Genomic DNA, 19,404 nt, shown 5'->3' on the forward strand with positions numbered 1-19,404 from the left:
TGAGCAGTGACCTAAAAAGCAACACCTGTCAGGGTAAAACTGTGCTCCACAGGGTTTTCAGTGGCTGATATTTCAGAAGTAGATTGCCAAGCTTTTCTTCCAAAGCTCCTCTGGGTGAGCTCAAACCTCCAACCTTTTGTTCAGCAGCCAAGTGCTTTACCCATTTGAGGAGTTTGGATTGGAATCCACTGTATGCAAATATCTTCCCTGTTAGTTTCATTTTCTACCCCTAATCTTCCCTCTAGGGTAGAAAACTGAGATGTCCCCTGTTACATGCAAATACAGAATCTTGAGCCATTATTAGTCATTGATATCTCCCCTGGGTTAGTTTTGTCAGGAACCTAAAGGATAGGACACAGAGCTGTCAAGTTTTTTTGAGGTTTGGGTGCCACGATAAGAGTCCCTAAGTAGCTGAAGTGCTAAAAACTGCCCACTTCACAATTTTACTTCCATTGATAGCTGACTTAGAGATGCTGACTAAAAGTCAATTAAAACAGACGATGTGGTATAATAAAAAGCACATTAACCCCTTGCCGTTGAGTCGATTCCAACTCATAGAGACCCTGTAGGACAGAGTCGAACTGCCCCATAGAGTTTCCAAGGATAGCTGGTGGATTCGAACTGTCAACCTTTTGTTTAGCAGAGTTCTTAATCACTGCACCACCAGGGCTCCAAAAAGCACATTAGGGGTGAATGTATATGCAAAAATCATTTATCTGTACACTTGAGATTTGTGTATTTTACTATGTGAAAATTATATCTCAATTTAAAAATGTAAAAAATAAAGAACATTAGGATTAGAATAATGAGATCCACTCAGGTTTTTATGTCAATACGACCTGTGACCTTCCAACCCTAAACTTACACTATTTGTATAATGCACTAAATTGTATTAATAACACCTTTAAACCGCATGATACTTTTGGTTCACCCCTACCCTTGAACATTCTGATTCATTGGCGTTTTACTCTTTATGTATAAATTTCTGAAGGATAAGATGATAAATATCTCTCATTAATAATAAGTTTGACATGGTCAGAGATTTAGAATAGTCGGAGAGCATTTCGAAATGTGAACTCAATGTTTTCTCTGTATGTAGTAATGAGATAAAGTGTGCTGCTTGATAGAAAATTGTAACCTACTAGAACTCAGTGTTCCAGGAGTGCTATTAGGTGTTTGTTAACGTTCCTAATCTTGTTTAATAATTTCCAGCTTGCTATTCAAGTATCCAAAGATGGGCTACCAGGCAGAGTGCCATTGTGGGTTATCCTGTTGAGTGCTTTTGCGGGCTTACTGCTGTTAATGCTGCTCATATTAGCCCTGTGGAAGGTAAGCACCGTGGTTACTTTGACTTTCTGTTTTGATCATCAACAGCAAATTGACAAATTATGATGTATCCATACTGGGGAATACAGTATTATACTGCTATACTGCCAGGAAAAAAAAATTGAAATGATAGCCAGGATACAGAGAAAAAAAAAAAAAAAGCATATTTCAAACGTTATAAACAACTTGTTTTCATTTTTGTAAAAGAAAAAAAAGACAATGTACACATTTTGGACTGCACGTATCCCAAAATCACGGAGAATCTTTCTAAAGGTTGGGATTATAGAGGACTCTCATATGTCTGTAACACCTGAAATTTTAATATAATTATGTTTTTCTTTTATAAGCAGAGAAGAATTAAAAACATATTTTGCAGAAAAAGAAAAGAATGGATTCCAATGTCAAATTAAGGGAATATAGGCAGTTGGTTCATGGTTAAAATAAAAACTTTTCCCTAATCACATATCTCTGTGTATCTTAAAAATCAAATGCTTTCTCTGTGTACAAACTTGCCACCTTTAATGCAGTAGTTGTGTCCCTTGACTGGTAATGGAGGGGGAGGTTATTAATTAGCTGATATAAAGTAGAATTTACAATTTCAAAAAGTCCTATATCAAATCCATTTGTCAAATTGAGTAACCATCTATTTTCTCTCAGGTCAATCTGGGTTTTTACATAGATACTTTGCTTAGACTGAGGTATGCAAGAGTTTTCAAGCCCTTAGCTGAATCATTTTTAATGTCAGCAGAACTGAAATCATAGCTTTTAGGATAAATTTAATTGGGAATAAAATCCTATTAAAATATTGAATTTAATGCTTTTCCAATTAAACATCAAGGCGGCATTTATTCTAGAATAGTATCACCCTACATTTTGCCCATTATTTTGTTAAACAATTAAACTATGTTAAAAATGCAAATTGTGACTATGTATTCATTTTTCTAATACCTGAGCAACAGAATTGTCTTTTAATCAAATAGTTTAAATAGTAAATTTCTTCCTGCTGAATTATCTACTGTTCCTATTCTTTCTAACTTTTCTGTAATAATCAACTTTTTGCTTTTGGGGAAGATGAGCAAACCTATGTTAAAGGTCAGTAGCATTTAGTTCAGTAAATAGAATCCATAGCTTTTCTCCAATGAAGTCTTCAAGACAGGATTCTTCACCACATCAAACATCCAGGATTCTCCTAGTTTACAAGATAACCAGCATCCTCTCTGTAATACCTGACTTAGCCACACTGTGGTACCCAAGGCCTGGTTTTGTTGTTGTCAAGATTGTGCTTCAAATATAGAATGTGGCTTCTCTGTTTACTACCCAGGGGTGAATTATCCAATAAACAAGGTAAGCATGGGCTTGCTTGTGATTGCTTACTAATCTATAGTGAACAAGTTCATTTTTTTTTTTTTTTTACCACGTCAAAGATTCTGCTTCTAGCTATGGCTGGCTTGTCTCTCTCCAAACCCCACAGCATCTTCCTACAGATTCAAAGCCTCTTTCCAAATTTATAATCCCTGACAGGGGTGGATGACTCAGTAAGGAAGGTAAGCACAGGTTTACTAGTGCTTACTTACTAATCTATAGTGAGCAGTTTCACATGAGTTTCACTTTGATGTGGCGTGGTGAAACTGTTCACCACAGATTAGTAAGCACAATTAAGCCTATGCTTGCCCTGCTTATTTGGATAATCCACCTCTGAGAGAGAATGTGGAAACCCTGGTGGGATAGTGGTTAAGTGCTAACCAAAAGGTTGGCAGCTCAAATCTACCAGGTACTCCTTGGAAACTCTATAGGATAGTTCTTCTCCATTCTATAGGGTCACTATGAGTCAGAATCAACTCGACGGCAATGGGGTTGGAAAGAGAGTGTTACTGCTTATTGCTTTCAGTATGATCTTTTTTCCTAGCACTAAACCTACCCCTACGGCTTTAGTACACCCCTGACAAGAGAAGAGGAGAAAGCAGAGCTGCTATTTGGATAGTTCTGCCTGGCCTCATACCTTTGTTTAAAACAAGCAAATGCAACATTTCATTCACTTTTTTTTTTTTTTCCAGTCACTAAACTGAAAAACATAAATGTAAAAATAAACACATCCTTCCATCCAGTAAATGTATTGGTAGATTCTTATGGATTCTTAGATCTTATTTTTTCAGCCCAAAGCAAGGTCATTTAACAAACTTTTGGACTGTCCTGACCAGTAGGTATAGTTCAGCTACTTCTGTGGGAGGTATAGCAATCAGGATTCAGATTCCAAGGCAGAAGGAAGGGAGCTAACACACTGAGTGCTTACTATATATGGGAACCATTTTAAGCATTTCCACATACTGTCTCATTTAATACTTACAGCAACCTTATGAGGCAGACACTATCATAAACCTCATTTTGTAAATGAGGAGCCTGAGGCACAGGAAAGTTGAGTGTTTCCCAGGCCTTATGCTCAGTAAGGTTCAGAGCAAGGATCTGAATTGGGGTCATTTTACTCCAGCTTCCACACTATTAACCCCTCACCGTAAATTCTCTTTTGCTTTCATTCACCCAGATATCCTTACAACAGCCTTTTCAACGAGGTCTTTTTAACTACATTTTACACTTGAGGACATAGGAGCAAGGAGAGATTAAGTAACTCTTCCATAATTACCAGCTTTTAAATGGTTGGATGCAAGCAATGTTCACCCCATTTCCAGTATATCCGGCTGCTGCAGGCTATGCAACCAGGCTCTTTACCCTAGAGCTACAGGAATTAGGTTTTGCTCAAGAGGGTCACGAGCTCTCTGAAATGTACAAAAACATTTGATTTCCTGACAAGTATCCCTAGTTGAATTCAGACCTCCAGCAGGCTCATTTCACTGAAAAGGTGACCCCCTCTCCCACTTGGAAGCTGTGTTGGTGCCTCCCTGAAACCTGCATTCAATCTGCAGTAGGTTCATGAGAGCTTCGCTTATCCTCGGACATTTTCATATACTAACTAGGTCTGGAGCAGATACCTGAGACTATCCCTTCCTCCTTCTTTTTCCAAATCCCACAGCCCTGAAGTTCGTTTGAATTTCCTAGTCTAAGACTCCATTCAGGGAGAGGCCAAAGATGCCCCCCGGAACAGTGATTCAGTTTTAAAAAGCACAGCCTTTCTATCTTTATCTCCATATGATCAAAAAAAAAAAAAAAAGAAACACTGAACCTATTGCCGTCCAGTCAGTTCTGATTCATAGCGACCCCGCAGGACAGAGTAGAACTACCTGATAGAGTTTTCAAGGCTATAAATCTATATAGAAACAGACTGCCATGTCTGTCTCCCGCAGACTGCTACATCTTTCTCCCCACGGAGTGGCTGTTGGACTCGAACTGCCTACCTTTTGGTTAGCAGCTGAGAGCTTAACCTTAGTGCCACCAGGGCTCCTCTTCTTAGGACACATGGCAGAAATGAAAGCTTGAGAAAATCTTAGTAGCTGAGGAATAAATATTCTTAATGATTGAGAGGAGAAACTCTGTAGGGAACACAGGTGTAAATAGGTTGAGAAACATGTCCTGAAACATGGTACCACTAGTGGCTTATTGCCATGTTGAAGGAGAAGCCCAGTCTGCCAATGTAACCGATAGCGGAGAATTCAGCTCTAGGCACATAGGAACCCTGAGAATGCAGAAAGTTCCTCTCTCATAGCTTGATCTGATACTGATGCCTTAAGTTCTACCATTGATGTTTTATTTATTAATCTTAAAGCTTTGTTCCTCATCAAATGTACTGTATTTTTACAAGAAATAGCACGCGCCTTCTGCATTTGTTTGCCCTCCTCCCTCGAGGTAATTTCAGAAGGGTGCTATGCTAATTTCTTATAGCAACATGTGAAAGAGAATTGGTGCTTGTGAGGGTGCTTCGTGCGTGCACCTTCGTTTTTTCAGTCTTTTAATCATTAGTATGAATTCATTCATTCACCATTTGTGTAATATATGTTCATTAAACAGCTACCTTGTGCCAGGAACTTTAATAGGGTTTTGGACTAGGGGAGCATAAAAAGGATCATTTAGCAAATAAGAAAGAAAAACGCTTCAAAGAAAGTCTGAGGACCAAAACCAAGCTTATCTTTTTTCAGATTCTTCCTAGAAAGAAAAAAAAAGACTTAATTCGAAGCTGTAAACTATATGCTTCTAATATCCACTCTAATCCCCCAACTTCCCTTAAGATCACAATATTAATAGAGTTGGTTGGGTGGAAGAAATTAGGTAATAGAAATTAAGTTTTAAAATAGAACATTTAATATGTGAAGGCAAAGGAAGGTTGAAAAGAAGCAAATAGATTTTAGAGAGGACGGATAGAAGATCAAGAGCTGGGTGGGGCAGGAAAGAAAAACGTCATGTAATTCACCACCTGGTTTTGTGAAAGCCGCGGCTGATTTATTTTAGACTCAGGACATGCAGGCACAAGTTAAAGAGGCCTAAAGGTTTGTGAATCCGGGACTTTTACAGTTGGCTCAAAGAAAAAGGCCTGAGACATGTAGGCAAACTGACATTCTGGGGAAGACAAGTTTATTATGTTTTTCATGTTCATTTGTCCTGTTCTCACTGGGAAGGTCACCACGCTTTTTCCTCACCCACCACCAACTAGATCTGACCTGGGGGGGTCAACATTGTCTAACCTAAAAATGCATACTTTTCACCCTTTATACCTTCTAAGTCCTCAGTTGTTCAATAATTATTATTTAAAAAAATTTAATTCCCTTACATAATTTACCATAATTTCATGATTAACATGATATGAAAGCACCATACTTTGAAAGGAATGAATCATTGCCTTTGCTTGATTATAATGCAGTCTCAACTTGGAAAAAAAATGTACAGATAAAAAAGCCACTTCTGTTTTAGTTTTTTTTTTAATTAGTTTTTCTTTAAGATAAACGTTGTAGATTAAATAATCGAAAAGGTCTATTCTGGCCCCAATGCTTTTATTGTTGTTGTTGTTATTCTATATTGAATGAAATAAATAAATACATTTTGTAATGTCAAAAGTCACAAAACATAATAAATTATGACTCTCATTCACTGCTATGTGCAATTTCTCATATATTCAGTGACTTCATCTTCATATCCAAATGCTACAGGGTGTTTACAAGAGGTTCTTTATGTAAAGTCTATGTAGGCAGATGTTCTGAGGCATTTAATATTGACGCCGACCACTCAGAAATCTCCCCATCACCTGTGTCAGATTTCCCATCAGCTCTAATTCCTTCAATTTATGACCATCAATTATTTGATGGAAGTTTCTCTGCCACATCCCTGGGGTGGGGAGGGGAAGGAATAATTAAGTCAAAGTAGAGTCAATGCCAGCTAAATGCAGGATATATGTCTCCAAAGATATATTTAAATTATTTAAATACGTGACAAAAAAGTTAAAAATAAAATAATTTGTGTTGTTAAATGTCATTTTCTTGACATTCAATATTACCTAATAGGTCAATAAAAAATACCCAGAATTGCAAAAATACTACTGAATTAAATTTTATTCAAGATGATTTGTATTTATTACCAAAATTCAAATAATTAATTCTGTTATGCTTTGTATTTTCTCAACAGATCGGATTCTTCAAGAGACCACTAAAAAAGAAAATGGAGAAATGAAATATTTTACAAGAGAAAAGAATAACAAGTTTTCAATGATCTATGCTCAGGTTTGCCTCAAATATGTGACAAGAAAAATGTAACTAAAGACATGGTCACATTGTGTAATCCATCAGGGATTAATCACTTGGAGAATAACATATTGGGTATGATCCAAAAATAATAACATAAAGATATATTTTATAAAATGATGAAAGGTATTTTAAATAAGTACTCATTTTTGAGTATTTCAGCAAAATTACAGTGTTTTAAGAGGAAGACTAACCTGTATAAATATGTTTATATGTCAAATAACCATTCAAAGTATTTAAGGAATGCATCAAAAGATTTTTGTGATCATTGAAACATCTATTTTCAAAACAATATAAACAACTTTCTGCCGCGATTCCTGTTGAATATTCATATTTAACATGACAGCATTGGTAAATACCAAGAAAAAAACTACTTGAAAAAGATCACTTCCTCCAACTCAGATGATAAAAATTTCCTGTGATAAAATCGATATACAATATAGACTAAAAATAGAATTAAATCACAGAGAATACCTTCAGCATCTTTGTGTTGGGTTCCGTACTTAGAAATCTTTTTCCAAGGTATTTGGAAAATGATACAATTGAACTGAAATTCTATCTAAGATAGAAAATCAAGATAGAATCATTGTTTAAAAAACAAGTGCACTGAATGGATTAATTTAAGCTTTTACAGAACACACTTAATTTTGATACTGAGCTCTAAAACTCAAAATTATACTCAAAAAAACACTTAAAGCAATTTTTATTTTATTTGTGTGGCATAACAGTCATTTGTCATGAAAAGTCACATTGCATGAAGGGTATGCTAAAATGGTTTCTGAATGGAACATGGCTGCATAGATAGAGGCCACTGAGACTCTAAAATCATTTTTGCTGAGCAGCTTTTGAATATTAGGGTTCCCAGGATGTAACCCAAAGGAGTTTCCTCAACTCCTTAGAACATGGCTCATTTAGATCTCCAAGCTATAAGAATATGTTTATTTTTAATTGTTTAAAAGATATTTTCCAAACATACTTCTTGTTTTTATAAAAAGGCAGTGTTCCATTTCAGTATTGCATTTTACTAGGAAGTCATTGTTTCTGAGTGTAGAATATCAATATGTAAATAGAACCCCTGAAGCATGGGCTTCTTTGTTCTTGAAGTCGTCATTATAGTGCATCTGACTCTACTGTAGCACAAGCTCCTAGGTTGCTCAATTTCTTAGGAAAACAACAATGAATGAATGTATAATAGCTGTATGTGTGAACTACTGCTGTCAAGTTTGCTGATACTTCTGCAGCAACTCCACCTCTCCACCCGATTTATGGTCACAAGGCCAGAACCTGCAATTATCCAGAAAATCATGGACTCTGCTTTTCACAAAAAGCAGCTAATCAAGGCAGAAAATAAATGTCGTGGATTGAATTTTTAGGAATTAGTTTCCAAGGAATTATCTGAGAACTCAGAGTCAGCCTACCTCATGGCTTCCATATCTGTATCTAAGCTCCTGAAGGTCAAAGGGATGCCTCTGGGGGAGGCCAAGGTCACCTGTAGTTAGAAGAAAGGTTAAATGTTTCTGGAGACTCGATGCCCTCCTGCTGGCCTGTCGTTGTTCAGAAATGTCCACTTGTGGAATTTCCTTCAATCCAGCTAGCTCCAAATTCAGAAATTATTCTTTCCATCTGTTCTTTCTTTGCCGAACAAAACTCAGGGTCCCTCCCAATCAGGGTCACCATGTTGCACAACTCCAGTGCACAGCCTGCTCAGCAGCCCCGCTCCATTCTCAGCATTCTTAGAAGGATATCTAAGAGATAAAATGAAATTCCCACTTGGCATCTATGACTGATAGATAAAGCATTCACTGACCAGGAGTGTATACATTTAAGTGAAATATATTGTTAATCCAAAGGGGAAAATAGAAACAAAGGAATTTCAAACTTTTAAGGAAAGAGAGAAGGAGTTGTTTGGTCGGGACAGTTACTTAGAAGCCTGGCACAATTTTTAATATCCATCTTCCCTAATTATTAAACAGAATATTTAATGAACTAGAGATCCTATTTCCCTAAGAATTTGCTGAGATTTATGCATACATGTGTGGGTGTGAGTGTCTGTATGTGCATACACACACAAACTGAATACAAAATAACACCAAACTCCAGAGTTTCCAAGAAAATAAACACACAAAACTGCATCAGCAGGAAAAGTTTGATTCTTCCACTTTGCGTATAGTTTTCATTCTCATTAATTTTTAGCTTACAGCTCTGCAACTATCTAAAAAATGTAAATTCAGACACTTGGATTAAAAAATAAGTCAACAGATATTCCAAATTAGCTTTGCACAAACGTGCTGAAATGCATTCAGTGATTAAGAAATACACTAAATGCTGTCATTGTGTTTTCAAATATTTAATGGGCAGTACAAAAAAAAAATTTTTTTTTTTTTTTTATTTTAGACTGTATATGTACTTATTGACTAAGTTGCCTGAGAACTTTGGTTCTTTTCTTTTTTTTTTTTTTTAACTTTGCAATTCTTTAAAAATGATTTTTGCTTCAATTCTAAATGAACTATGTATGCAGTCCCTTAACTGACCAAACCTGCTATGGTGTATTGGTAAATTGCTAATCAACCAGCTCTCCAGGAAGAAAAAAACCCTGATTTGTATTATTTCCAATTTCAGTGGTTCTGAACAGTCTCACCACGACCAGTTTCACTCTATCAGTGTGACTCTAAGTAGTTCACAAAATTCCTGAAAATTTATCAATTAGCTCTCATGAACCAGGATGAGCTGGCTTCAGCACACCACTGAGCTAGATACAGATTAGATAGATAAATGTAGATATGGATGTAGATTAGCATATGTGTACATATATATGCACATCTATACATGGAATATACATACGCATGATATAATCAGATGATGCCGAAAATGCTGATTATATCAAATCTAGTAGATATAATGCCACATAGTTTCTCATTCTTCAATTTCGATTTCTAAAATTATAACCTTCCTTTAATATGAATAAAACGTTATGAACTGGCAGAAGAAGGAAGTAATTGAAAGCAAAAAAAAATATAAAAGGTGATAAGGTAAAAAAGCAGATCTATACAGACTGAAAGGAGCTGTTTTACTTTCTCAGGGAGTCTAGAGCCCTGTGAGCAACATTCAGAAAGATCCAATCTGAACTTCAACTTCAGTGACCCAGTTTGTTAAACCATTTCCTTCTGAGCACCAGAATCATTGGGAACTTAATTTCTGAATATTTTTGATGTCATTGAAAGTATGCTTGAAAAGAGGCTTGTAGGAAGAAATACTTTTATAAAATTTGATGCTTAACACAATAATTTTATCTGTGTATCTGTATATGTTTTTTTATCTACAGCCCTGGTAGCGCAATAGTTAAGCCCTCAGCTGCTAACTGAAAGATGGGCAGTTCGAACCTACCCAGCAGCTTAGCAGTAGAAAGACCTGGCAATCTGCTAAAAGATTGTTGTTGTTAGGTGCCGTCAAGTTGATTCCAACTCATAGCAACCTTATGTACAACAGGACAAAACACTCAGCCCGGTCCTGTGCCATGCCCGCAAACGTTGTTATGCTTGAGCCCATTGTTGCAGCCACTGTGTCAATCCATCTCATTGAGGGTCTTCCTTTTTTTCATTGACCCTGTAGTTAACCAAGCATCATGTCCTTCTCCAGGGACTGATCGCTCCTGACACCATATCCAAAGTATGTGAAACGTAAAATAGCCATCCTTGCTTCTAAGGAGCATTCTGGTTGTACTTCTTCTAAGACAGATTTGTTCATTCTTTTGGCAGTCCTTGGTGCTAAAAGATTACAGCCTAGAAAACCCTATGGGACAGCTCTTCTCTGTCACGTGGGGTCACTATGAGTCAAAATCAACTTGATGTTACCTAACAACGACATCTATCCGTCTGTCTATACACCCATATACATATAAAGAGACAGGGAGAGATACATATGTAAAATCCTCTTTTCCCTTTGTAAAATAAGGTCTAGGCTCAGTTGGGAAACAGAAATATTTGTACCAAAAGAAAATGTGGCTGCATTGTAATGGACATTGTAAGCTGGGGTTGTGGTGGATGATGACCCTGCCCTCGATGATTCCCTCCTGGCATCTCTGGATGCCCACAGCATGCACTGTGTAGGATGGCTGTCCTACTGGGTTCCATGTGGTATGTTTTCATACAGGGCATGTAAGTGTCTTTGTTGAACACATTGTTAACTGCTCCAGCTGAATTGACTGTCTGTCTTGCTTTGCATAACATTGAGCAAACCAGGGAAGACCTGGGCCCAGAGCATGATTCCTGTGCCAGATAGTCAGATTATTCTTCAAATAAAGAGGCTTCTGGAAAACCAATTTGTAAAGATAGTATTCTATGCATCTTCTTTTATTTTCAAATCTTCTCAACCCTCTCCCCAAGGGAGACTTTGGAGAAGACTATTAGAAAAAAAAATTTGCTCGTGAAACATGTGCTTTGTTTGCTGTGAATACCAGCTTCAGTGAATTGCTCATTTATGCAAGGGTTCAGTCCTTGGTTCTCCAGTGGCACACTAAAGGATTGAGATGGTATAATGTTGCAGGAGCAAGGTGCAGTGTACTTCAGACAAGGAACATCTTTGAGAGATTTACGTACTATTATGGACCACTATCATGAGTCGGGAGCCCTGATGGTGCAGTGGTTAAGGGCTCAGCTGCTAACCAAAAGGTCAGCAGTTCAAATCCACCAGACCTTCCTTGGAAGCCCTATGGGGAAGTTCTGCTCTGTCCTATAGGGTCGCTTTGAGTCAGAATTGATTTGACAGCAACGGGTTTGGCTTTTTGATTTGTTTCTTTAATTATGAGTCAGAATTGACTCCTCACAACTAACCATGACAACAACATGGAGCATTATCGGCAACTGTGCCAAGGGGAAGCTGGCAAGAGTTAGCCCTTTCATGAGTTTCCATCAGCACTCTACTATCCCCATACCCACCTAGGACAATGATAAATTAAAAATACAAAAGAAGGGCTTTAAAACCCTCAAACTGTTGCTTTTTTTTAAAACGAAGATATACAATCTACATGTAAACAGCAGAATATTTAATGCAAACACATCTTCAAGGTGAGTCCATAAGGACCCCCTTACAATCACATCACTGTCTCCATACCCTTTGACACAAAAATTCTGAAGCCACCGCTGGAGGTGAACTCTGTTAACTCTGCAAGGAAAGGAAACCCAAAGTACATTAAACCAGTTGCCTTCAACAAGTCGATTCGATTCATGGCTACCCGGTGTGTGTCAGAGTAGAGCTACGCTCCATAGGGCTTTCAATAGATCTTTTTTTTTTTTTTGGAAGTAGATCGCCAGACCTTTCTTCCAAGGAGACCCTGTTTGGACTCAAACATCCAACCTTTCAGTTAGCAGCTGAAGAATAACTGTTAGCACCATCTAGGGACTCCCGAAGCACATTACAGAGGGCCAAATGCTGCAGGGTCCCAAATGGAAGCCCTGTTGTGCTGCACTGTTAGATAGAAAAATTATTAGGTAGAATAAATAGAGTTAAAATTTAACATTTTAATCTGATGAACAAATCAGAATCTTTGATCATCATATTAAAATTTAACGTCAAATTTACAAATTCATAGTCACAGCTTTTAACGATCAACCTTGAGGACACATGCCGGACTGTGTGTAGGTTCTCAAGTTCTGTTGCCCCCTACAACTGTACCCAAGAGATCCAGTTCGTAACTGATGGGAACGGATCCACCTGCCAGGATAAAGGCCCAAGCTGAATCTCTGAATCCTATACTGTTCTTGTGTCCCAGGATCAACCCACCACACCAGACACACATGAGCGCTTCTTGTTGAAATTCTACCATATCAAAAAATGTGCAAGGGTGAATATCACTTCTAATGTTGGACTCTTTGCTTTTACATCAACTTTTTTTTTTTTTTATTAAATACATCAAAACCTTCTCCAATAGCTAATGAGTTCAAAACTTCACACAAGACTTCCTTGCATTCTTCTCCTACCACACAGGCTGGAGAATTTCCTTGCCATGAGGACTGGGCAGCAGGAGCCAGAGGAGGTTCACAGGGTCTCTCTGCCTTCTGCCTTCCAGTTGGTTTCTCCTCTTCTCATCTGCATGGCAGGGATCTTTTGTTTTGAGTTGGGGCTTCCTCAGCAAGACCATTTTATGCCTTGTGCCCTGTGCAAAGCCTTGGCTGATGGTATGTAATCCTTGTTGGTGAGCTGAAACTCTGAAATCCTTGAGTTATCTGACACGTCATGGAAATCACAGCAATAAACCAGAGACCAGCTCCCTTTTTTTTTTCACTTTTTAAGATTATGTTTAATTTTACCATCTTTCAAGCCATATTATTACAAAAAAAAACTAAGTCTAGAAATTTTGAGCTCTTCTGCAGCGATCTGAGACTCAATGTTTAATATTTTATTGTAGTTTCATCTCTGTATATATAAACTGAGGACCAAATTAGAAAAAGAAATCATCCAAAGAACACAACATGAAAGTCAGCTATCCTCTTAAACAATCTTTTGTTGGTGCTACCTGACTCTGCCACCACCCTGTTTTTGAAGAGGTAGAAAGAGATTGGATGGGAAAGACTGAATGAACATAATTGTTCCTCTTCTCCGTGGAGTAGCCAAGCACACAGAACTTAGTCATGGTTTTCGAGGTGACTGTGGCATCATAAGGCCAATACCAGGTGACAATCTTCCTGTTTTGTCCCCGTGGCATCTTGTCCCTTGAGAGATAAGGAAAAAAAAAAAAAAAAGGAGGAGAATGATGAAGCTATTTTTCTTTATATACATGTATCCTCACTTCTCAAATACACTATAAGCTCATACCACATCTGCAATACTAGTATATATACTTTGTACAGGTAAATTGTGATTGAATAAGAGCAAAATGTATATTTTTACCTATCTTGACAAGGCTAATTTCCCAGACTTTGACAGTTTGGGCTCAGGCAGAAACAATCACTTGAAGCAGCAACAGCTCAGACCTTCTTCTGACTTAGAACCATTTCAAAGATCACCCAGGAGATGCCAGTGTTTAATGTTTTATTTCAGAGATGCCCCTCTCCTTCCTCAGGATGCAGCAGCAGCTCAACGTTCCCTATTAGGAACCATTAGCCTGTTAAGAGATTGCTACACTGTGTATTACTACTGTGAGGTTGTAAAATTGTGAATGGATGGTATAAAGAATTGTATCCATTTTATCAAAAAGAAAAATATTGTAAATATTAACTACTGCCCTGAAACGACATCTACTGTGCTCACTTTTCTGTATGGTTTAACATAAAGTATATTGTATAGCTTGTTTTTTACTTATCTTCAAAAAACCTCATTAAAATAAATAACACAAGGATATGTGCATTTCTGTGAGACTTTTATCGGATAAGCTCATTAGAAGAAAACGTTTGATTACATTCAAGGACAAAGAAGCATGGCTTTTGTTGGCTGTAGTAATTTGTTAGGTGAGTAGTTCAAAACTCTTTTTCAAAGAAGAAAAGTATCAGGTAAGAGACGTTTAAGCTGATATAATTAGAAATAGCTGAGAGTGTAAAAGAGTGTTTCAAATGTCTTACGTATGGACATATCCTGTATACTGATCAGAGGTCAAAGGTTTTGTATTTTGGTATAATTTTATCTTATCCTGTGCATCAGCTGTGTATTTTACGTCAAAATAAATGACCATCCTGTTTTATGTGTTAAATAAAAAATATTTCTTTCAAAGAAGAATGTTACTGCTGTGATTTTAAGCACATGAACTTTTACTTAAAATTTGTGACCTCTTCCAAAGCTCCAACTTTTTTTTCTTTAGCTTCTTAGCAGATTTTTATTTCAGCGCTTTAAAAGGAAAAAACAAAAGGCAAATTAAGTCTGTCTGTGGTGTTTCCTGTGGAAGATATAGCAACATGATTAATCTTCTGCAAAGTTGAGACAAAACCACAGAATCCATATTACTACATACCTTCTGCTAATGAGATGTTTTAATAATAAATTACCTGCTGTTTAATAATTGATTGGACCACATAGTGGGAGACCAAAAAAAAAAAAAAAGGTAAAAAAGTTATTATTCTCTTTATTCAAGCCATAGTTTGAAGAAAGAAAATTATTTAATATCATAAGGGCCAAAAGAAAATACAGGAATAATCTTTATAATAATAATAATACATTCTCATTTTGTAAAGAAATTTTTATCTTCAAACATCAAACTTCAAATTGTGGGGGTGGGGGGAGCTATGCTGTGGGGGTGGGGTGAACAATGCTCTAAGGTGAGTGAAGGAGACGACTGAGGTATGGAGAGGTTGTTTGTAAAGTTCCATACCTAGTTTGTGACAGACCATGTCCCTGATGTCCTGTCCTCTCTCTCTCGCTGTGGGATTAAGTAGTTCTCCACCTTCCACTCCCCCATGCCCCAGGAGAAGAATACAAGGGAGGTGCTAATAATCTGGACATATTCACGGGAAAATAAATGGCACATTTGGATTTATTATTTGTTAGTCAAGAACAGGGGCACAACACTTGCTTCCCTTATCCTTTGTGACATCTTAGTTTTCCCTGATTATAAAATTAATATGAGAATCATAAGCAGAAGTGAGGAAAACTTCACCAAACAGATGTTACCTTTAATTAAGAAGACTAGAGGTTATTTCTATTTTCTTCTTTATTATATATATATATATTTTTTAAATAAGTATCAATTTTTAAATCAGGAAAAAAATTTCATTTGGGGGAAAAGAGGGAATAGATGCATATGGTAGAAAATTTGAAAAAACCCAAAAGTAATTGAAAAACATTCATAACACCATTGTTAGAAATCACCAATATTAAATTGGGGTGTATATTTTTCTGGCCTTTTTTTCTAGGCATACATGTTTATTTTTTTATATATATATTTCTATTTTGATATTCTTGAAATCACAGAGGATATGGTTTGATACTCTGTACTTTTAAAAAATGTTACATTGTTTTTCTTAATATTTCTTTAGTATCACAAGGGCAATATATTTTCCTTCAGATATTTTCCCTCACTCTGGAGTAAGGGAAACAATAGTTCAAAATTTCAATACTCACACTCAGTAATTGATAGAATTAGATAGAAAGTAAATAAGGATATAGAAGAAAGAATAATATTATCAACCAACTGACAACTTACCCTAGCTGACATTATAACCCACTGCTGTGGAGTCAATTCTGACTCATAGTGACCCTATAGGACAGAGTAGAACTGCCTCATAGAGTTTCCAAGACTGTAATCTTTATGGAAGCGAACTGCCACATCTTTCTCCTGTACAGCAGCTGGTGGGTTTGACCTGCCTACCTTTCAGTGGGCAGCCCAATACTTTTAACCACTGCACCACCAGGGCTCCTCTGACATATGTAGAACACTTCATTGAGAACTGCAAAATACACATTCTTTTTTAGCACACACTGAATATTCTCCATGGACTATAGATCATATGCTAGGAAACAAAACAAGTTTGGATAAATTTAAAAAGATTTAAATCATTCAAAATTTGTTCTCTGACAACAACAGAATTGAATTAGAAATCAGCCACAGAAATGTGTCTGGGAAATCCCCAAATATTTAGACTTTTAAAATCTACTTCACCTAACAACAATAAGGAGAGAAGGACTTAGGTAGGTGAGAGGTAGTAAAAAAGTTGTAAGTCAATGGGTTGGACGTATTGTGGGATTGAAGGGTTGGTGAAGTCTGGATACTACAGGAAGTAAGTTGCCTGTTTAATGTTTTTACTTATAGTTAAAATGATAAATGAACACAAAATAGACCATTTGTTCAGAAAGTTCAATTATTGGATTTCTGTGATTCCCCAAATCCTGAAGTCTTCCAGTCTTCCTGAGGTGTACAATTTTAGACTTTGGAAGAGTCCAATCCATGAGGAGACAGAGACCCCTGGAATTCCTCTAAGCAGATAAAAATCCTAGATTTATGCTTTGGTTGACTACAAATTTGACATCCTTCAAATTTTCAAGAACACATTGACACCTGAAATGAAATGTATGGGTAGATTAAGAAGTATTTGTAGAGTCACCTCACCATGAGACTTAAGTCTCAAACTGCTGTGTAGGGTCCCTGACCTGCACAGGTTCCAGTTAGAATGATCCAATCCCTAGCCCAATGGCAGGAATAATAGGACAAGCACCATTTTATGTGGGTGCCCAGGCTGCCAGTCACTTCACAGATGTATGCAGTTGGTCATGTGCTAGGACTCTAGTTAGTGCTTGAATAGCAAGGATAGGCTTGAATTAATAAAAGCAGCAACAAGTAACTACAGGTTTGGTTTTTATCTTCCTCTTGTCTCAGCTAAGAACTATTCTTTGTTTGTGAAGCATCTTTCAACCAAAGATGTGTGGCACGATTTCATTTCGATTTCACAACCTCAAATGGCATTCCAAAGACAACAATGGAAGTGCCTTAACCTGGCAAATGAAGAACAGTGCCCACAATTGGCCACCAGACTGTAATTAGTGTAGCTGGAAGTTAGCCATGCAAGGAGCTCTAACTGTCCTTGACGAAATGCCCAGGGGTCTTTAGTTTCTCATACTATCTCTCTTTCTTCCTATTTTTACTCTTAGATTTTTCTACTCAGTTCGCACTCAAGAGCTATCTGTTATTCCTTTTCAGACACTTTTCAGACCCTTCCTTCATTCCTGACCATTCCGCATACTTCATCATTAAAAGGCAGTTAATTCTGCAAAGACTCTAATTAGTGTATTGTTTGACTGCAGATTAGTTTTCCACCTTCTAAGATGAAGCACTAAATGACTGGTGTAAAGAAAGTAGCCTTGTGTTGCCAGCATCTGCTCAGATTTTTTCAAAAGTTTACGTTTACAATTGTCTGCTAAAGTTGTCTTTAAGGAGAATATATCCCTGTTTGTACATATGTCTGAGTCTAAACATGAGTGAATACCTGAATGAAGAGTACATGTTTAAATGCACAGCCATTTGTATTTTGCAAAAGTGTTATGATTGGGACATAGGAAGTGACAGTGTGACCCAGGCTATTGCTTGCGCACTTCCAATCATAAGGCCCTCCCTACTCCAGCTGCAGCCCCTGCTCTGCTTCTCAGAAACTCTAATCATTTTAAAATATATCTTTATATTTCAAATTTTAATATCAGCTCTGCATCAACAAAAATATCTGTGCATATATCTAAGTCTCCTTTAACCTATTTGTTATCTCTTAGGGTAATGTGTTCCAAAGCTTACCACCTGTCTTAGGCTGGGTTTTCTAGAAAAGCAAAACGAGTAAAGCGTGTAAATATATAGAGAGAGAGATTTATATCAAGGAAATGGCTTACACAGTTGTAGAAGCTGGAACGTCCCAAGTCCATGGGTCAGGCTGGAGGCTTCTCCCGATTCATGTAGCCACGGGGGCTGGCGAACCTAAGATCGGTACATCACAGAGCAGGGCCCTTGATCACAGGCTGTGAAGACCCAAGAATGTCAAGATCAGCAGGCAAAACTGAAGGAAAGCTGATAGCTCAAGGCCCAAGAACGAGTGGTCAGACAAACAAGAACCAGGTGCAGGGTCCAGAGCAAGCAAAAAGCCCACAAGCCTTGCCAGAAAGTCCACTTATATTGGATGCAAGCCACACACCAAGAAAACTCTCCTTCAACTGGCTGGCTACTCACAGCAAATCCCATTATGAAGGTGATCACACTACACTGAATCTCATCATAGAGATGATCACATCATTATATGATTGCCGAACTACATCATAACCACTAAACCACTGAGAATTGCGGCCCAGGCAAGTTGACACACACCCTTAACAATCACACTACCTGTTATGCAAAATAATATTACATTTCATTTCTCCGTCTCTGTATTATTTTAATATCTATAATTGCCTCTCCGGTTAATGTCTCTTAATGTGTTTACCCTCTACCAACTCTTAGCACTCCCAGCCCAGTGTTTTCACTAACCAAAAAATAAGGATGTCCAGGTAGTAAAATTCTAACAATGTTGGGGTCGTTATTATATGATAAACCTACTGTAAAAATCAAGACACCTAATGAACAGTGCAAACATATAAAATATATCAAGTATGATACATTTTGCATCTAATTATCTTTTCTGACAGTGACAATACAAGTGGGTTTCTTTATAGAATTGTGAGTTTATAAAATGAAAGAAATGCATTTACGAAGAATATATTAGCTCATGTACTGTGCTGTCATTGGCCAAAAAATTAGTTTCTTATTTAAGTTCTGAGATTATGCTTATGGAGAAAAAGCTTTAAGTCAACACCATCTCTACATTAGTGGGCTTTCTTAAATCTTTTACAAAGATAAAAATGGTAGAGAAAATGTTTTTAAATAATATTTAGAGGATGGGCTGTTGATACTCTTTATTGTGCTTTAAGTGAAAGTTAACAGTTCAAGTTAGTTTATCATATAAAA

The 19,404-nt window shown here is 37.1% G+C and overlaps 1 protein-coding gene across 1 annotated transcript in view; it reads left to right on the forward strand.

Annotated features, from left to right (window-relative positions):
• The window catches only part of ITGA1 (integrin subunit alpha 1), a 231,824-nt gene extending 218,632 nt beyond the window's left edge, over positions 1 to 13,192 (forward strand). The window contains exons 28-29 of the mRNA XM_010588138.3: positions 1,213 to 1,329; positions 6,889 to 13,192. Coding sequence (XP_010586440.2) covers positions 1,213 to 1,329; positions 6,889 to 6,933 — 162 coding nt within the window. The 3' untranslated portion in view covers positions 6,934 to 13,192. The remainder of the gene's footprint in view (positions 1 to 1,212; positions 1,330 to 6,888) is intronic.
• Positions 13,193 to 19,404: the final 6,212 nt, after the last annotated feature.

This window comes from Loxodonta africana, chromosome 2 (genome assembly GCF_030014295.1).
Source record: "Loxodonta africana isolate mLoxAfr1 chromosome 2, mLoxAfr1.hap2, whole genome shotgun sequence".
NCBI lineage: Eukaryota > Metazoa > Chordata > Mammalia > Proboscidea > Elephantidae > Loxodonta > Loxodonta africana.